This window comes from Vulpes vulpes, chromosome X (genome assembly GCF_048418805.1).
Source record: "Vulpes vulpes isolate BD-2025 chromosome X, VulVul3, whole genome shotgun sequence".
Lineage (NCBI taxonomy): Eukaryota > Metazoa > Chordata > Mammalia > Carnivora > Canidae > Vulpes > Vulpes vulpes.
In genome coordinates, this window is record NC_132796.1 from 10,909,382 (window position 1) to 10,928,183 (window position 18,802).

Consider the following 18,802-nt stretch of genomic DNA (forward strand, 5'->3'; position numbering starts at 1 on the left):
GCGCCACCCAGGGATCCCCTTAATGCATTTTTAAAGATTAAAATAATAAAAATTATCTCTTCCAACCATAGTGCAATGAAGCTAAAAATCAACAGTAAAAGGAAAACCAGAAAATTCACAAATCTTTGGAAATCAACACATTCTTAACTCATGAGTCAAAGAAGAAATCACAAGGAAATTAGAAATGAATGAAAACAAAAATGCAACATACCAAAACTTATGAGATGAAGTGAAGGTAGTGCTCAAAGGGAAATTTGTAATGTAAACGCCTACATTAAAAGAGAAGGATCTTGAATCAATAACCTAATCTTATATATTTTAGGGAACTAGAAAAAGAAGACCAAAATAAACCCAAAGCTCTCCAAAAAAGCAAATAATAGAGTGGAGAAAAAAATAGAAAAGCAATTAGAGAATCAACAAAACCAAAAATTGGTTATTTTAAAAGATCAACAAAAATTACAGACCTTTAGGTAGACTGACAAAGAAAAAAGAGATAAGACTCTAATAACTAAAATCAGAAATAAAAGTGGGGGCATTACTACTGACCTTGCAGAAACAAAAAGAATCATAAGAGAAGATTATAAACACATTGGATAACCTAGATGAAATGGACAAATAACTAGAAACAAAAATTACGTAAACTGAAGATGAAATAGAAAATCTCAACACACCTGTAACAAGTAAAGAGATTGAATGAGTAATCAAAAACCTTCCAACAAAGAGAAATTCAGGATCAGATAGCTTCACTGGTAAACTATTCCAAACATTTAAAGAAAAATTAAACTTCTCAAACTCTTCAAGAAATAAAATAAGGAAAGAACACTCCCAAACTTGTTCTATAAGGCCAACATTATCCTGATACCAAAGCCATACAAAGACACCACAAGAAAAGAAAATCACAGACCAATATCCTTCATGAATATAGACGCAAAAATCCTCAAAATATGTTAGCAATAAAGGGGCGCCTGGGTGGCTTAGTTGGTTAAACAACCAACTCTTGATTTCGGCTCAGGTCATGATCTCAGGGTCATGAGATTGGCTCTATGTCGGGCTTCACACTGGGCATGGAGCCTGCTTAAGATTCTCTCCCTCTCCTTCTGCCCCTTCTCCAACTTGTATACTTGGTCTTTTGTTCTCTCTAAAAAAATGAAATTAACAAAACAAATTCAACTTTGAAGAGTCTTGTTTTTGTTTGTTCATTTGTTTTGTTTTGTTTTTTTTAGATTCCACACATAGGTGAAATCATATGGTATTTGTCTTTCTTCATCTGATTTATTTCACCTAGCATAATACCCAACTAGACTTTCAAAATGCAAAAGAATGAAGTTGGAGCTCTATCACACACCACATACAAAAATTGTCTCAAAATGAATCAACAGGGTAAATATGAGAGCTGAACCATTAAACTCTTAAAAGAAAAAATACAGGTAAATCTTCATGACCATGGATTTGACTATTAATTTTTTTATCACACTAAAACACAAGCAACAGCAACAACAAAAATAGGTAATTTGGACTTCACCAAATCTAAAAACTGTTGTGCACCAAAGCACATTATCAAGAAAGAGTAGAGACAACCTATTGAATGAGAGAAAATATTTGCAAATCATATATCTGAGAAGGGTTTAATATACACAATATATAAAGAACTCCTGCAACTCAACAACAGAAAGACAACCCACCCAATACAAAAAGGGCAAAGGACTTAAATAGACTTTTCTCCAAAATGATGGTCACTAATCACAACAAAAGATGTTCAATGTCACTAGTTATTGGGGAAATGAAAGTCAAATCACAATAAAATATCCCCTCACACCTACTCAGATGATATGAAAATAAGCTTTGGCAAAGATGTGGAGAAATTGGAATACTCAAACATTGCTCGTGGCAGTGTAAGATAGTGTAGCCACTGTAGAAAACAGTATGACAGTTCCTTAAAAAGTTAAGCATAAAATTAGCATAAGACCCAGTAATTCCACTCCTGGATATATATCCAAAAAAATTGAAAGTAGGAACTCAAACATTTCATTGCAGCATTACTCACAATAGCCAATGGGTGAAAAAAAATCCAAGTTTCCATTAATAAATGAATAAATAAACAAACTTTAGTATATACATACAATGATTATATAGTCATAAAAAGGAAAGAAGTTCTGGTACATGCAACACCATGAATGAACTTTAAAAGCATTATGCTAAGTGAAAGAAGCCAGAACAAAGGACAAATATTGTATGATTCCACTTACATGGAATACCCTGAATAGACAAACTCAAAGTGACAGAAAGTAGGTAAGAAGTTACCAGTGTCTGGAGAGAGAGGAGAATAGGGAGTTATCACTTAATGGTTACAAAGTTTCTGTTTGAAGTGATGGAAAAATTTTGGAACTAGATAGTGGTTAATGGTTGCCCAAATTTGGAGGAACCTATATTAAAGAAACTTGTCTGACCTTAGTAGTTTTATTAATGGACTAGAGTTAACATTTCAAGGAACACTCATGAAAGACTAAAGCAAAGTACAAGTGATCTTGATTTTGAAGGGGAGGAGGAGAAATTAACTGTAGGAACAATTCTCCCTTCTTAAAGTGCAGACCGCTTCAGCAGGACTTAAATGGGGCTGGAGAGTGTGCATTTTCAACAAGCTCCCAGGTGGTACTGATTCTGCTGATCTTCCCACTACAGTTTGAATAGCAGGAGATAAAATAAATAGTTGGATGTGTTATTAATTGTGATGCTGTTTCTTCTACAGCCAATTTAATCAAATGATCCAAAAGTGAAGATGAATAGACAAGAATTGATAACTCTATTCCTCTCAAGTAGCATAACTGTAGTTTCACTTGGGCTATCAAGACAAATGCCTTACCCCAAAGAATATAATCTGAGAGAGTGATATATAGCAACAAAGAGGATCAGTATAGGTTGGGGCTTGTCATCTTTGTGCTGGGGGTCAGGGAAGGGAGCCTTTCTTCCAAATACGTTGAAAGTATCTGAAATCTCTTTACCATATGCCAAATCTACCTCCATTTATATTTGAATTATATACTTGAGTTATGGCAAGATCACTCTCTCATAAGAGCAAGGCAAAAAGAGTCAATGCAAAGCCTATAAAAAACAACATTTTTCACAAAACTAGAACAAATACTAAAATTTCTATGGAACCACAAAAGATCCCAAACAGCTAAAGCAATCTTTTTTTGTATATTTTTTTATTGGAGTTTGGCTTGCCAACATATAGCATAACACCCAGTGCTCATCCCATCAAGTGCCCTCCTCAGTGCCCGTCACCCAGTCACCCCGTCCCCCCACCCACCTCCCCTTCTACCACCCCTTGTTAGTTTCCCAGAGTTAGGAGTCTCTCCTGTTCCATCACCCTCCCTGATATTTCCCATTCATTTTCTCTCCTTTCCCCTATGATCCCTTTCACTATTTTTTATATTCCTTGTATGAGTGAAAACATATGATGATTGTCCTTCTCCAACTGACTTACTTCACTCAGCATAATACCCTCCAGTTCTATCCACATTGAAGCAAATGGTCATTTCTAATGCTGAGGAATATTCCATTGTATACATAGACCACATCTTCTTTATCCATTCATCTTTCAATGGACACCGAGGCTCCTTCCACAGTTTGGCTATTGTGGACATTGCTGCTATAAACATTGGGGTGTAGGTGTCTTGGTTTTTCACTGCATCTGTATCTTTGGGGTAAATCCCCAGCAGTGCAATTGCTGGGTCATAGGGTAGCTCTATTTTTAACTCTTTGAGGAACCTCCACACAGTTTTCCAGAGTATCTGTACCAGTTCTTATTCCCACCAACCGTGCAAGAGGGTTTCCCTTTCTCCATATCCTCTCCAACATGTGTTGTTTCCTGTCTTGTTAATTTTTACCATTCTCACTGGTGTGAGGTGGTATCTCATGGTGGTTTTGATTTGTATTTCCCTAATGCCAAGTGATGCAGAGCATTTTTTCATGTTAGCCAAAGCAATCTTGAGAAAGAAAAAACAAAGCTGGATGTATCACAATTCTAGATTTCAAGAATATACTACAAAGCTATGGTAATCAAAACAGTATGGTACCGCCACAAAAAAAGACACATAGATCAATGGAACAGAATAGAGCCCAGAAATAAACTCACACTTATATGCTCAATTAACATATGACAAAGGAGGAAAGAATATACAATGAGGAAAAGAAGGCCTCTTCAATAAATGGTGCCAGGGAAACTGGACAGCTACATGCAAAAGAATGAAATTGGACCACTTTCTAACACCATACACAAAAATAAACTCAAAATGGCTTAAAGACCTAAATATGAGACCTGAAATTGTAAAAATCTTAGAAGAGAATGGTGATAGTAATTTCTCTGACATCAGTTGTAACAACATTTTTCTAGCTATGTCTAGAAAGGCAAGGGAAACAAAAGCAAAAATAAGCTATTAGGACTACATCAAAATAAAATGCTTTTGCACAATGAAGGAAACCATCAAAATAAAAAGGCAACCTACTGAATGAGACAGGATATTTCCAAATTATATGACCAATAAGGGGTTAATATCCAAAATATATTAAGAATTTAATATACAACTCAACACCATAAAAACAACCCAATTAAGAAATGAGTAGAGGGCCTAAATAGACATTTTCCAAAGAAGACATCCAGATGGCCAACAGACACATGAAAAGGTGCTCAACATCACTAATCATCAGGGAAATGCAAATCAAAACCTCAATGAAATATTACCTTAGATCTGTGAGAATGGTTAAAATCAAAAAGACAAGAAATAACAAGTGTTGGCAAGGATTTGGAAGAAAAGGAACCCTCATACACTGTTGGTGGAAATGCAAATTGGCACAGCCACTGTGGAAAAGAGTATGAAGGTTCCTCACAAACTTAAAAATAGAATTACCGTAAGATCCAATAATTCCACTACTGAGCATTTACCCAAAGAAGACAAAAGCATTAATTTGAAAGGATATATGCACCCCTATGTTTATGGCAGCATTATTTACAATAGTCAAGATACAGAAGCAACCTGAGTCCATTGATAGATGAATGGATAAGGAAGATGTGGCACACGCGCGCGCGCACACACACACGCACGGATATTATGCAGCCATAAAAAGGATGAGATTGTGCAATTTGTGACATGGATGGACCTAGAGGGTATTATACTAAAATAAGCCAGACTGAGAAAGACAAATACTGCATGATTTCGCTCAAATGTGGAATCTAAAAATAATTAAACAAATAAGCAGAATCAGCCCCATAAACACAGAGAACAAATGATTCTAATGATTTAGAATTGTTCTAATGAACAAACTAATGATTGCCGAAGAGTGTGGGAGATAGGCAAAATGGGCAAAAGGAGAGGAAGATACAGATTTTCAGTTATGAAATGAAAAAATCACGGAAATAAAAGGCATGGCATAAAGAATGTATTCAATGATATTATAAATAACAATGTATGAGGATAGATGGTAGCTATACTTGTGGCGAGCATAGTATAGTGTTTAAACTTGTCAAATCACTATCCTGTATTCCTGCAACTAATATAACATTGGGTGTCACCCACACTCAAATAATAAAAAACAATAAGGTAAAAAATAAAGGAAGAAAGAGTGAAAGGGAAAGAGGGAGGGAGAGAGTGAAAATGGGAGAGAGGAGACAAGGTTTAGAAAGAAGGGGATAAATAGTGATGTGAGAGATGAGATGTCTACATAATTCTTTTTCCTATCTAGTTCTCATCCAGTTCACTTTGGAATATCATAACTTTGCTGATAAAACCAATTACATGAGGTTAACTCGTGTTAACTATTTCTTTCTACAGTTTACAGAACACATTCATTCAATCACTGGTGATCACATCTAAGAATGGGTCCTTGTTAATTACAACACCTTAGCAGATTACTGCGCTACAATATAAATGAAAGGTTGTGCTCACACATATCAGGATAACAAAAGTGAAAAACAGTTCTATCATTTAACTCAAAGAACTTGCAGGCCAAGTCCCAGTACCTTCTCTCATTGAGCTAATTCCATTGGCCTCAGACATTTTACCCCTGCAGTTAAGAAAAGTGTCCTTAAAGTTAGGCAAATTTCTGCCACTTACAAATTCTGTGACCTCGGGAAAATTAACTACCTTTGTGTTTCAGCTTCCTCATCTATAAAATGGGGGACATGGTAGCACCTAATTACTGAAGAATGAATGAGGCACTCAGTGGCACACAGCAAGGTTTTTTTAAAGATTTTATTTATTTATTCATGAGAGACAGACAGAGAGAGAGAGAGGCAGAGACACAGGCAGAGAGAGAAGCAGGTTCCATGCAGGGAGCCTGATGTGGGACTCGATCCCGAGACTCCAGGACCACGCCCTGGGCTGAAGGCAGGCACTAAACCGCTGAGCCAACCAGGGATCCCCACAGCAAGGTTTTTTTTTTATGTATCAGCTCTTAATATATGCATGTGCTAATCCTGTATCCAAAAATTGCTTTTTCTTCTTTCCAAGATTTTATATCCAAATGCAAACAAAACTTGAGACAATGCCTGAGATGGAAGAGGTCAGCTATAAAGGATCAAATTATCCCAGAAATATACAAGCCAGTGGAAAATACCATGGTTGGCAGGTCAGGAGGGAAAGAGGTTATTGTGTAATGAATGCAGTGCAGCAAAGTGGTTGAAAGTTTAGGTTTTTGGGATGACAATCATAAGGCATGGAGTGTCAGCTTTTCTAATTACTGTAGCAGGACTTTAAGCAAGTTACTTAACCAGTTTCTTCATCTGAAAACATGTACTGGTGCAGTAAAACAATTCCTCTTTTGTGATATTATATACTAGATACTTTTTAAAATGTGCTTAGTGTGTCAATATGTGGTAGCTTAAATATTTTGAGTTCCAGCAATATATTCACACTGCCATTTACTGGGAAGGATAAAAATAAATATATGACGGTATGAGCCAGGCTCCTAAATTCTTACAGGCCAATTGGGGAGGCCATACAAATGGATAACGTACAGTGGCAGACAATCTATATTTGAATTTTCAAATTCCTCTTGTTAAGATGACGTTTCTCTTTTTCCTGTTTCTTTATCCCCCACCATTCGTTTTCTCACCTATCTTGTATATAAAAATTCATGAAAGTTTTCCATCCTGAGTTGGGCTAATTAAAATGAAATATTTTATTGTGAAGAGAAGAAAAAAGCAAACATATACAATTTCTCATGACTTGCTTCCCCTTGTCTAAATTTATCTCTTATTAGCAGGAAAATATATTTGTTATAGAATAGAATTTTATGGCCACGGAAGAGATTCATTTTCAGTTTGTTCTGAGTAACCAAAGGAGAAAAACAAATGAGGCAGAGTAGAAGGTGGTCCTGGACAGGAAGTAATCCTGACAGATGCTGAATAAAGAGGGGACGGGATGAACTAAAAGGCTTGGAATATCTCAAAGATGTCGGCTGAAATATGTTTTGGTAATAGGGTATTGCCTGTGATTCTATACTTACAAACATTTAAAAAATACCCACAACTGTTTTTCATTAAAAACAGAAAAATTAGTTATGTTAAAGAAAAAAGTGTAACACATCTCTTTCACCAAAAGTTCTTGCCTGGAGACTTAAATTAGCTGTTTAGCCTTAGTTTCCTTTCCTCAAAGGAAAGAATTGGGGAACCCACCAACTTGTAGAGTTTAAAAAAGATGGTGCTCAAGTGCCACCACAGCTGTGTTCTGCTATCAGCCTTAGGGCTCTGGAGACCTCAACTTAAACTCCTCCTCATTTAGATTCTAGTGGTTTGTTGGTACAGAGCCAATTGGAGTGTAGCCTGCACTAGGTTGCTGAGACCATGTCAAGTGAAGAGAGACAATTTTCCACCAGGGAAAGCTGCAAGTGAATAGATGGTTCATGGCAGTTTGTTCTTATCCCAGAAAACATTAGGGGGTAACTACATGAGAGCAATAGAGATATTCTGCAGAAAAACATGAAACTGGAAATCATTAGACAATGATGTCTATCATTGAAGAGCCAAGAATCTGCGGCCATACCCCCCTGGACACTCCTGTAGTCATCTGATCTCAGACACTAAGCAGAAAAGGGCCTGGTTAGTGCTTGGGTGGAAGAGCAAGAGAAAGAGAGCTAGCACATGGGCCTCTGGAGAAAAAAGTGGTTTCTCTATTGAAAGCACATTGAGAATTAATAACCCCTGCTTTATAATCTTGGCATTAAATGATATTTCCAAGTTTATTTCTTAAAATGAGCACATGTTCTTTGGTTTTGTATTTCTGTACATCATTTTTCATTGGGGGTCAGAGGATAGAAAGAATGAATGGGGAAAATTCAAAGGTATCAAGAGAATCAATTTGATCCACTGATTTAAAGGGTGTCATGCAAAAGGAGGTGGATGTTTCTGACTCACCCAGAGTTCAAAATGCAGCTCCATTTGAACTCATGACCCAGGCTGTTTCATCACTGTGGGCACCTGCTGTTGATGTCTACAATGTTGATGAGCCTCAGGTCAAAAAATGCCACCCACCCAAAAGGCAATTTTGATAGCAGCTACTGATAGTCAATTCAGTTTAATGATCTCCAGCTTATATTTTCTAAATCCAAAAACTCTGCTGGTAAGTTATCATTGTTTAACTGTCATTATTCAAAATGCTAGTGGGAATGTTATCACTCTTAACCTCTGGGTAAAATGTTTTTGGTTTTTGGTTGTTTTTTTGTTTGTTTGTTTTTGCAATCTCACCATCATTTTAATTTAGTTTACATTTCTAGTCATTTGCACAGATGTTGATGGAGCTGTATTTTTGCTTCAATGTCTATTGCAATATTCTTATTGCATTCTGCAGGTCCTCCAGTAAACGTTACTTGCAATATTTTTATCAACAGTTTTGGATCGGTCACAGAAACCACCATGGTAAGTGCTACAATGCCACTGGCAACAGAAAAACGTGACTTTTTATGCCATGAACACAACCTGTCAAATTTTCTATTTATTGTTCAACTTGCAGGGCCTCCTGTAAATGTTACCTGCAACATATTTATCAACAGCTTTGGGTCAATAGCAGAAACTACAATGGTGAGTGGGACTGAGCATTGAAGCCATCGTGTGAAGGAATGGGATGTGGGATCGAGAAAGCACTGTTTTATATTTATAGTGGGACACTTACTGAATGCCAATTTCCAAGTTTACTTACCTCTAGGAAGCAATTATTTATACATTTTCACTTCAGAAAGTCATTCGTCAAGTGTTCATTACTTAAAATTCAACAATATTTTATCCATCATGACAGAGAAATTTTGAAAACACTTGCTATTTAGTTAGATTTAGGTAGAATTATCAGTAATAAGCATGGTGTAACATTAAGGATATTTAAATATTTGTATCTCTAATGTTTCAGAAATATAAATGTCACAGTTTGGGAAATAGATTTTATAGCCAGTCTGTTTCATATAGTGGAAGTTTTAACACAGTCAATCCTGTGTTATGCTACATTTAAGATATATGCCAAAGGGGCTGAATTTATAATAAACACACTCTCTCTCTCTCTCTCTCTCTCTCTTGTTGGCAAAAGAAAGCAGTCCCAAGTCCATAGTAATTATATCATATACATGGCTCCCTCCCCCCCCAAAAAATCCCAATAAACGTAAAACTAATTATAAGCTTATCATAATGTTTGTGTAAACATGTTTCATGTACATGAAAAACATTTCAGACACTATAAAATCCACCAATATTCCTTATAAATGTCATGGTGATGGAGTTGCCTGCAACACAGTCTATTAGATCAATAGACTTATAGTGCTAGGCAACAGTGTGGAGACTTTACTTTTGGGTGAAATTTTTTCCCGGTCCTCACACAATTTATTTTAAGTCCTAAATCAATTGGCTGGCTCTAATTTTCATGACTATGTAAAGTATACAGCCATATTATTGGATGAAGTCAAAATAAAATATAGTTGAGCTTGACTAAGTACTATGGTGGCTGATGTCCTAGAAACACTCAAGTGAAATAATGAGCATAATGCCATTGAGAAGTAAAAAATAGTGTTCCCTTGTCTTTATGAATTTTCTCTCTTAGGCTACTAAGATTGTGTTTAACAAATTACTGTACTTTTTGGTGTCCTTGATGCTAGAAAAAGTAATTTACCTTTTGCCATTCCTTTTCACTGGCAAAATCAGACATAATGCTACTCTACTACCCATTTTAATATTACTGACACAGCAAAGCCTAGAAATGAGACTTCCGGTGCTTTGACAGCATGTAGTGCATTAAGAATTTTACTCAAATAAGATAGCTTTGATAGGGTTATTAAATGACTCACAAAAAAGGTAAACATAGAAAGACTAATCCAGCTCTGGGCTTGGCATTCAGTTTCTGTCTCTCCCCTCTTGGTTTTATCCTGATAACAGAGGGGCAAATCTTCCAGCAGCCCAAATCACTGTTACCAGCTTTACACGATGGCATTCAATGACGATATTTGCACGACCTAATGCTGATTGCATTAATTAGAATCCTAAGTTGCTTTGATTAAATCTCCTCATTGCATTTACTCTCAATCAAAAATGTAAATGTGAACCTTTTCAGTGTTTATTAATGTGAGAAAAAGCTAAACATTTAAGGAGATGAAAATGGAAACTCTGGACGTCCTTGTTTTCCTGTGTCTTTAATAACTCTTGAAAGTGTTTGGGCTGCTCAGGTGCTTCCTGGCCACTTATTAAAGTGTTCTTTGTCATGCTTCCTATGAGAAGATTTGGAAATCATTGCTCAAGTGTAAAATGAACAGCCTGCCTATCTTGCTGTATGAGATAGATTGCATCGCATGGTCAGAAGAGTGATGCATATTGTGCTTCTTTTATTTCTTGGCTTTTGATATAATGACAAACTTCACTTGGCTTTTAAAAATGATCTTTACTTCAATTAAAGCTTTTGTGTGAAACTCAAATATTTTTTGAAACACTATCATGCTTAATAAATCCTCATGCCATGTAGGGTAGGGACTGGCAAACTTCTTTCCTGTAAAAGACCAGACAGTAAATACTTAAGACCTTGAGGGCTCACAGTCTCTGTCACCACTACTCAATTCTGCCCTCTGGGTAGGAAAGCAACTATAAACAATAGTAAGCAAATGGGTATGGCTGTACTCCAAAAAACTTCACTTACAAAAACAGGCCGTGGCCAAATTTGGCCTGCAGGCCACAGATTGCCCATCTTGCATCTGAGGCATAAGTATTTAAACAGATGTTAATCGGATGCTCAGAAGAACAGGAGAGTTGCTCCACCTTGAAGAGTCTATCTTCCCAGACCAGTGGGGCCCTGCCTGGGAATCCACCTGCTGCATCACAGAATATCATTGCAGCCCAAGCTTCCCCTACCAAAACCTTGAGATTTCACCACCTGTGGATTTGCCCATATTTTCACAAATTTTGACTAAAAGAAAATTGGTCAAAAAAGTTAAACAGAACCAGATTTTTCTCTGAACTTTCACTGGAGTCAGAACATCAGACCCTTAGTTATTATGCATGGTAATGTATGTGGTCACTGAGGATGTGGCTCAGTGCTATTTGGGAGCAATAATAATTTTGCTTTATCTGTTTTCTGGAATGAGTATTTCTAAGAATGCCGCAGAATTCTGAGTTTCTAAACATGCTGATTTGTCCCTTCTTCCCTCATGCCCCACTCTCATTCTACAACCCAGACAACATTATTGAAGGATTCAATTTGAGTGTTTGTTTCTAAATAAGAAACAATGACTATCTATTTTAAGAATTCAATATGACTTTCTTCTGGTGCTATCGAGTTTGCCCCTTATGACTGATGCAATCTCAGTAAATTATTTTGGTTATTACCTGCCTGCAAAGTATAGGCTCACTAACAGACCCAATACTGCTTCTCGATCCTCTGATATGTTAGTGTTGAAGATGTGTGACTGGAAGACAATGTATTTGTGTTATTCTAAGGAAAATTTTTATGAATTATTATGATGATATACACTATTCCAAAATATACATCTTTCTTTCTTTTCTTTCTTTCTTCTTTCTTTCTTTCTTTCTTTCTTTCTTTCTTTCTTTCTTTCCTTTCATAGGCTCCATGCCCAGTGTGGAGCCTAACCCGGGGCTTGAACTCATGACCCTGGGATCAAGACCTGAGCTGAGATTAAGAGCCAGATGATTAACCAACTAAGCTACCCAGGTGCCCTTAAAATATAAACGTTTCTTCATTAAGAGTCACAAGGATCTGTTGATTATCATTGCTAGTTGACTCTGTATTGTGAGATTTCAGTAGAACAATTTTTTTTTGTGGTTCCAAAAGATTAGAAGACTAGTAAGGGATATATGATGAAACAGGTTATAGTTTGTTTGGAGAGTGTCAGTTTACCATTTATTTTTCTTTCTATCTTTTCTTTAGCTGCTGATGGCAAGTGAATTTAGAGGATGGGGAGTATATTTGTAACTCCTACTTTCCTGATATAAAGACATATGTTGGGAATATTAATAATGTCAGTAAAGGTCAAGAGTATTTGCATACCATCTGCATGCAGTTCTCCCCAAGGCTGGGCCATGAGAAAATGAAAAAGAGATAGTCTCAAAGGATGTGGGTGGATATAATGTGACTTGGACCCGGGGTGCTGGGATACTACCCATGCCACGGTAGCAGATCCTGACTCCCTCCTCATTTAACAGATTTGAGGTAGGAGAGAAAGAGCTGAATGTGCATAAAATGTGTTCACTCAGAGAGTCTCTCCAGATTATGATTCCACCTCCCCCAAACATGTCCCCAAAAGATAAGTTCCATATGCTCTGCTGGTTACTGCTGCAGGGTGAAGAGTTGCTTTATCTCTGATCTGAAATCACGTTTCTGAGGAAGTGGGTAAGAGGCAGACAGCCCCTCAGGAGGACTCCGGCTGTGCTGGAACTGCTGAACTAACATTATGGGTTCCCTTTCATTCTAGAGTTGGATAAGCAATTCATGAAGAGATACTAACTCATCAGGAATGGCAGGTAGCTACATTTCTTACTTCTGACTTCTTAAAGAAGAATCAAGAGTCTACCTCAAGCCTGGCATTTTGTTAAACTGAGATATAAGGTGACCTTGGTCTCTAAATTAACAATGTAATGTTAAAGCCTGAATTCATCATAAAACAACAGCACTCCTCCCCACAATTTCAAATTTGAGGCTAACTTCCCATACCAAAGCTGGTACAGACTCAGGAGGATGAAAACTTTACTGCAGGGCAGCCAGAGGTTAAAACCAAAGGGCCACATAGGCATTGTGAGGAATCAACAAAGCATATCCTTGTGGTTGATAACTTTATAACATACTTTATAACATAATTAGATTAAAAATGTATACCGATAAAAATAATAAGAGAATAATAGTAAGTTTTATTGGAGTACGTATGAGACAGAGTGGCAATCTCTGTGTACAAATGCTAGACCAAATACAGTAGTACCAAAATAATTCAATTTAAGGAAACCATCTGTGGCACAGGCATAGCATTAGAAGGTATTAGGAAAAGTGAAACTTTAGAAATGATAAACTCAATGTGAAATAATAGTATGGAATGTAGGTACCTGTAGTACCCGTGTTAAGAATATAATAAAGATTATATGACTTACACATAGCATTTGAAAAAATATGTACGTATTTACACTTATATATTTTTTAATTCAAATGTTTCCATGACCTAATCTAATATCCAGAGTGTCAGTCATAGGAAAACAAATTGTAATACAAGGAAATATGACATTTATTTGAAGTAGAATATGTCTCTGTAGAGAGAAGGTAGTGTAAAAGAAAATGCAGTCTACATTTAAGCATGTTTCTCAATATTTACTCCCCCTTTAATATTTCATTAAACCTAGAAGCAAACATAAAGACAAACTACTGAAGAATATAACTATTTCATGTGGTTTGGAATATCATGAGGAAATAAACTTATCTCAAAATAAACAGAGATGATACACAGAGAAATCACGTGTCAAATTTTTACCCAACATTGAAAATCACAGTGAACTGAGAGAATTATAGAGGTCCAGCCCCAGAAAATCTTTTCCTTGGATATCTATGTCTCTAGTTTCTTGGGTGTCTTTTTCTGAAAGGTTTCAAGGGTTGCTATTTGTTTTAGAATAGTGTATATCATCATAAACAAAATTATGGAAAATTTTAATTCCTATACATTTATATAAAGAATAATTCCAAAAGATCTAATAAAAGTTGTATTTCATATAATTCCTATCATTGTGGCATAAGCTATATTTTTTACTCTGAGTTTTCTACTTATTATTGCTTAAAAATAGGATTCATTTATTTTAACTGTAAGACATTTAATGGTTCTATTGCAATATGAAAGATTTGGTACTCTTTTTAAAGTTCTAGTACTGGGAGAATTTATTTTATTATTTTCTATATATAAAATTCAAAGTAGAAAATGAGGAAACACTGGAGAAGAATACTCATGGAAAGACTTTTTTAAAAGATGTACATTAGCAGTGAAAATTTATATTGAGTTTTTTTGTAAAGGTCAATGTTTTCATATTGTATGTCATCCTGTAATATTCTCTAGAGTCTCTCAATATACAGCTTTAAATCATTCTCAGGCTTAAGGGAGGATTGCAATAATGTTCTCCTGATGATTTCACTGCCCACTGCTGTCTATCTGGCTTCTCTCACCTTTCCCATCCTACAATTACTTCTTGGGGCGGGGGGGGGGGGGGGGGGGCTCATTGGCTTCCCAATGGCCTAAGATATTTAACCCATTCACTTCTATTATTTCCAGCTGTCATTACTTCTCATATCCAAGAGTTTCTCTACCTCCAGAATTATCTAAGGGATGAAATTCTCTGAGATTCTCTTCTCTCCTACTTCCTACTGAAACAAGTTCTGCACACAGACACACACAAAATTTTGTTAAGTGAAACTGGCTCTCAGTTTGAGGGATATAACAGGGGTAGATGTCAAACCCTGGAGAACCTGCATTTTTCCCCTCAGAAAACCTTAAGGAAAGCTCACAGTTCATGTATCTAGTATATATATGTATATATATACTAGATACATGAAACTGGCATATATATTAGGTTGGATTATTGCATTTTCAATAGCCTGCATATCACATATTCTCAGTCTTTATTCACATAAAATTCCAAGATTTCCAGTAACTCCTGTTGCTAATGAAACCCTGAACTGGTAATCTTTTTCCAGTTACAATCCTCTAGTCCCTTTGAACAATTCTGAAAATGTATGATGGGAACAACTCTGAGGTTCTGCCATTTCCTTGACTCACTTGCAGGAGGAGTCAGTGATGGGATGGCAGCCTGACTAGGCACACAATAGTGCCCTCTTAGGTTTGAAAACTTGCTATGCATAATCTCAAATAAAAGTCAGCTGATAAAATTTTCCAAGTCAGAGAGTTCTTATTTGTACAATGGAGAACCTTAAGGTTATAAAAAATAGTGAAAGGGAATAAAGGGGAAAGGAGAAAAAATGTGTGGGAAATATCAGAAAGGGAGACAGAACATGAGAGACTCCTAACTCTGGGAAATGAACAAGGGGTGGTGGAAGGGGAGGTGGGCGGGGGGTGGGGGTGACTGGGTGACGGGCACTGAGGGGGGCACGTGATGGGATGAGCACTGGGTGTTATTCTATATGTTGGCAAACTGAACACCAATAAAAAATAAATTTATAAAAAAATATTTCAGCCTTTCCAAACGAGCTGGGTTTTTTGCTGACTGACTTTCAGAAGTTAGTAACTATTTGAATATTAGCATTCTTTAAGCCTACATTGGGCACATTTGCAAGAATTGCCACCTCTAAAATACTCTATCAGCCTGATATATTAGGATGGCTGTATTTAAAAAAATATCTTAGGAATTTGGATAGTGTAGTAATTAGATAGAAGACACTGGATTAAAGCTCTTTTCTATATGCCCTAATCTTTACCACTTATTTTTTTTCTTTTGGCCCTGAGGGAGTGAAGCAAAACTGACCATCCTGAGGTGGTCTCCACTGTACCTAGCAGAGTCACCGACTATCCCAGTTTTGCCTGGGACTGACTGGGTCCCTGGAATGTGTGATTTTGGGGCTAAAAGTGGGAGGTTCTGAGGCAAACCAGGACAAGTTGGTCACTGTTAGAGAACAATAAACAATGACCAAAAATCCAGGTGCCAAAGATGTGGGGATAGAGAAAATGGTGAAAAAGGAAAAGGAAAGAGAGTAAGAAGGGAGTATGTATCACCCTAAATGACTGTAAGTGTCAGGGTTGAACAACTATTAACTCTGAACCATAGTCCCACTTGACCAGGGAATACTGTTAAAGCTTCTTCTGGGGTTCAATCTACCAAGCAAAACAACAATTTCCATGAACCTAAAGACCTTTGAGCAGAAATTCTCAGGAGACAAGTCTCTGTCCCAAGTTGATTTACTGGCAAAGAAGTAAATTCCCAGATCAAGTGGGAATGACACGGTGTACCTGAGTCTCTCATAGGGAGGAACACCTCTGTCAGAAGGTACTCAGATTAGGAAAACATGAAAAAGATCTCTGTACTGATAAAGTGTCAAGACAACTACTGTAGATACCCATTCAGAGAAATGATAGAATATTTAAGAATTTTAGAAGTAAGTAGCATTAGGGAATTATCTTGTCAACATGAAGCATCTTAATATTTACATAGATGATTTTAAAAAATATTGCCTCAAGATGTCAGAGTTTTATAATAAGAGTTCCCCTACCAAAATTACAGAGTGGGTTCCTTCTGCCCAGAGCATCTGAGCAAAATGAGAATAGAGATCACATCATTTCTGATTTGGAAAATGAATCGGTTTTGACAATCTGCCATCACAGACTGACTTCTTACTCATGGTTACCTTTTTCAATGGAAAAATCAGCTTTTACTTCCTCCCAAAATGAATGATTTAAATTTATACATAAAAAAAATTCAACCAACTCAACCTGTTCCATTAGTGTTCTGATTTGGTTGAGTCTTCTTTCTCCCCTCTGTTCCCATTTGTAATAGAACTGAGTCGTTTATTTTGAACAAGATATACACAGCCTGGTTTGTACAGACACCAAATACTGTACCAAATCAGGGAGAAGAGTGAGGGGGAAACGTAGATGGACCTCTTATGCCAGACTGTGTGATAAGTAACTCTTATGCATGGGGTTTCTATAGGACTACCGAGTGAACATTTTTCTGAGACAACAGTGGAATGATTCACGGCTGGCATATAGCGAGTACCCTGATGATTCCCTGGACTTGGACCCATCCATGCTGGACTCCATTTGGAAACCAGATTTATTTTTTGCCAATGAGAAGGGTGCCAACTTCCATGATGTCACCACTGACAACAAATTGCTTCGAATTTCAAAAAATGGCAAAGTACTCTACAGTATCAGGTAAGCTTCTGTTGGCTGCACCTATTCACTTCTCCATTTTTTTCCTGACCTAGAGCTTCCTGATTCTGGAGGGTAAGATGTATATAAATATTTAACTTTTGTGGTCTCTTCGTTGTCATCTGAATCTTAAAGTTGGTGAGAATGCCAGAGGTTCCCAAGGTCTCAGAAGTGTAATTCTTCACAACAAATATATTTGGGGGAAAAAGAATATATATATTTGGTAAGATGATGGGTGGATATCATGTTAATACCTGCATACATGGAATTTTGATTGCTTCAGTAAAAGAAGTACAGGCCTTTAGTTCAATTAATCATTGAGCATGATGTATAATATCCATTTCAAATAATTTTGCCATTCTATAACATGGAAACACACATAAAAAAACATTCAGTGGCTCAGTATGGTCACTGACAGCATATTTTGGGCTACATGAGTGAAAAACTAGTTCTAATCTCAGATCTGCTTCTAACTAAACATTTAACCTTGATCTCTTAACTTTTCCTAGGTTTGAGCTTGGGAGTGACAAATCTCAGGATTTTTGCTCCACAATCTTTAACATCCCAACCTGAAAATTATCTCTCTCTTTTCTGAACTCTAGTTTCTCTGTGAATCTGTAAGGCTCTTGTTTCTTCCTACCTCATATTTTGGATATTTCTGTATGTAAATTTAGCATAAGAACATGGAACTTTGGAATCACATAATCTAGAATCAAATCCAAACTTTGCCATTAAGTTATGTAACTTACATATAACCCTCAGTTACCTAATTTTATATATAATATAAATATACATAATATATAACATATAATAACCCTCAGTTACCTAATTATGAAATGGGAAACACTATATTTATTTCTAAGTATTCTTGTGAGAATGAATGATATAGAGGAGAGGTCAGCAATTATTTTCTGTAAAGGTCCAGACAGTAAGTACTTCAGTTTTGTAGGCCAGACTGTCTCAACGCTGTCACAACTACTCAACTCTACCATTGTAGCACATGCACAGCCATAGACAATACTCGAACAATTGACTGTTCCTGTGCTTCAATAAAATTTTATTTATACAAACAGGTGGTAGCTAGATTTGGCCGTTTGGCCATAATTTGCCAATATCTCACACAGCATATATAAAAACACTTGCCATAGTACCTGACACAGTATATGTGCTCAATAAATGAAATGATGGCTGCCCGTATTTTAAAGTTAACATGCTTTCTCAATAGTAAGCTCTTTAAAGCCAAGACATTTGGATTTTGCACCTTCTATAACTCTTCCCAAAGGTCCAAGAGAATGTATATGAGAGATAATAATACATTAAATAAATATTGACATTTTAAAGATCCTTTGTAGTATTTCCCCTTTCTCTCCAACCTTATTACAAAAGAAAATAGGCAGCTTGTATCCTTGCAAATAAT

General features: G+C 36.5%; 1 protein-coding gene across 9 annotated transcripts in view; it reads left to right on the forward strand.

The window, feature by feature from the left end:
• Positions 1-18,802, forward strand: part of GLRA2 (glycine receptor alpha 2) — a 175,681-nt gene that overhangs the window by 36,776 nt on the left and 120,103 nt on the right. For 5 of the 9 annotated variants that reach the window (XM_025986699.2, XM_072743714.1, XM_025986697.2 and 2 more), the window contains 2 exons: positions 8,844-8,911; positions 17,165-17,388. In XM_025986699.2, the coding sequence (XP_025842484.1) occupies positions 8,844-8,911; positions 17,165-17,388 (292 nt within the window). Of the gene's footprint in view, positions 1-8,843; positions 8,912-9,005; positions 9,074-17,164; positions 17,389-18,802 lie in introns of all 9 variants that reach the window. The other 4 variants (XM_072743712.1, XM_072743715.1, XM_072743711.1 and 1 more) reach the window with 1 other exon arrangement.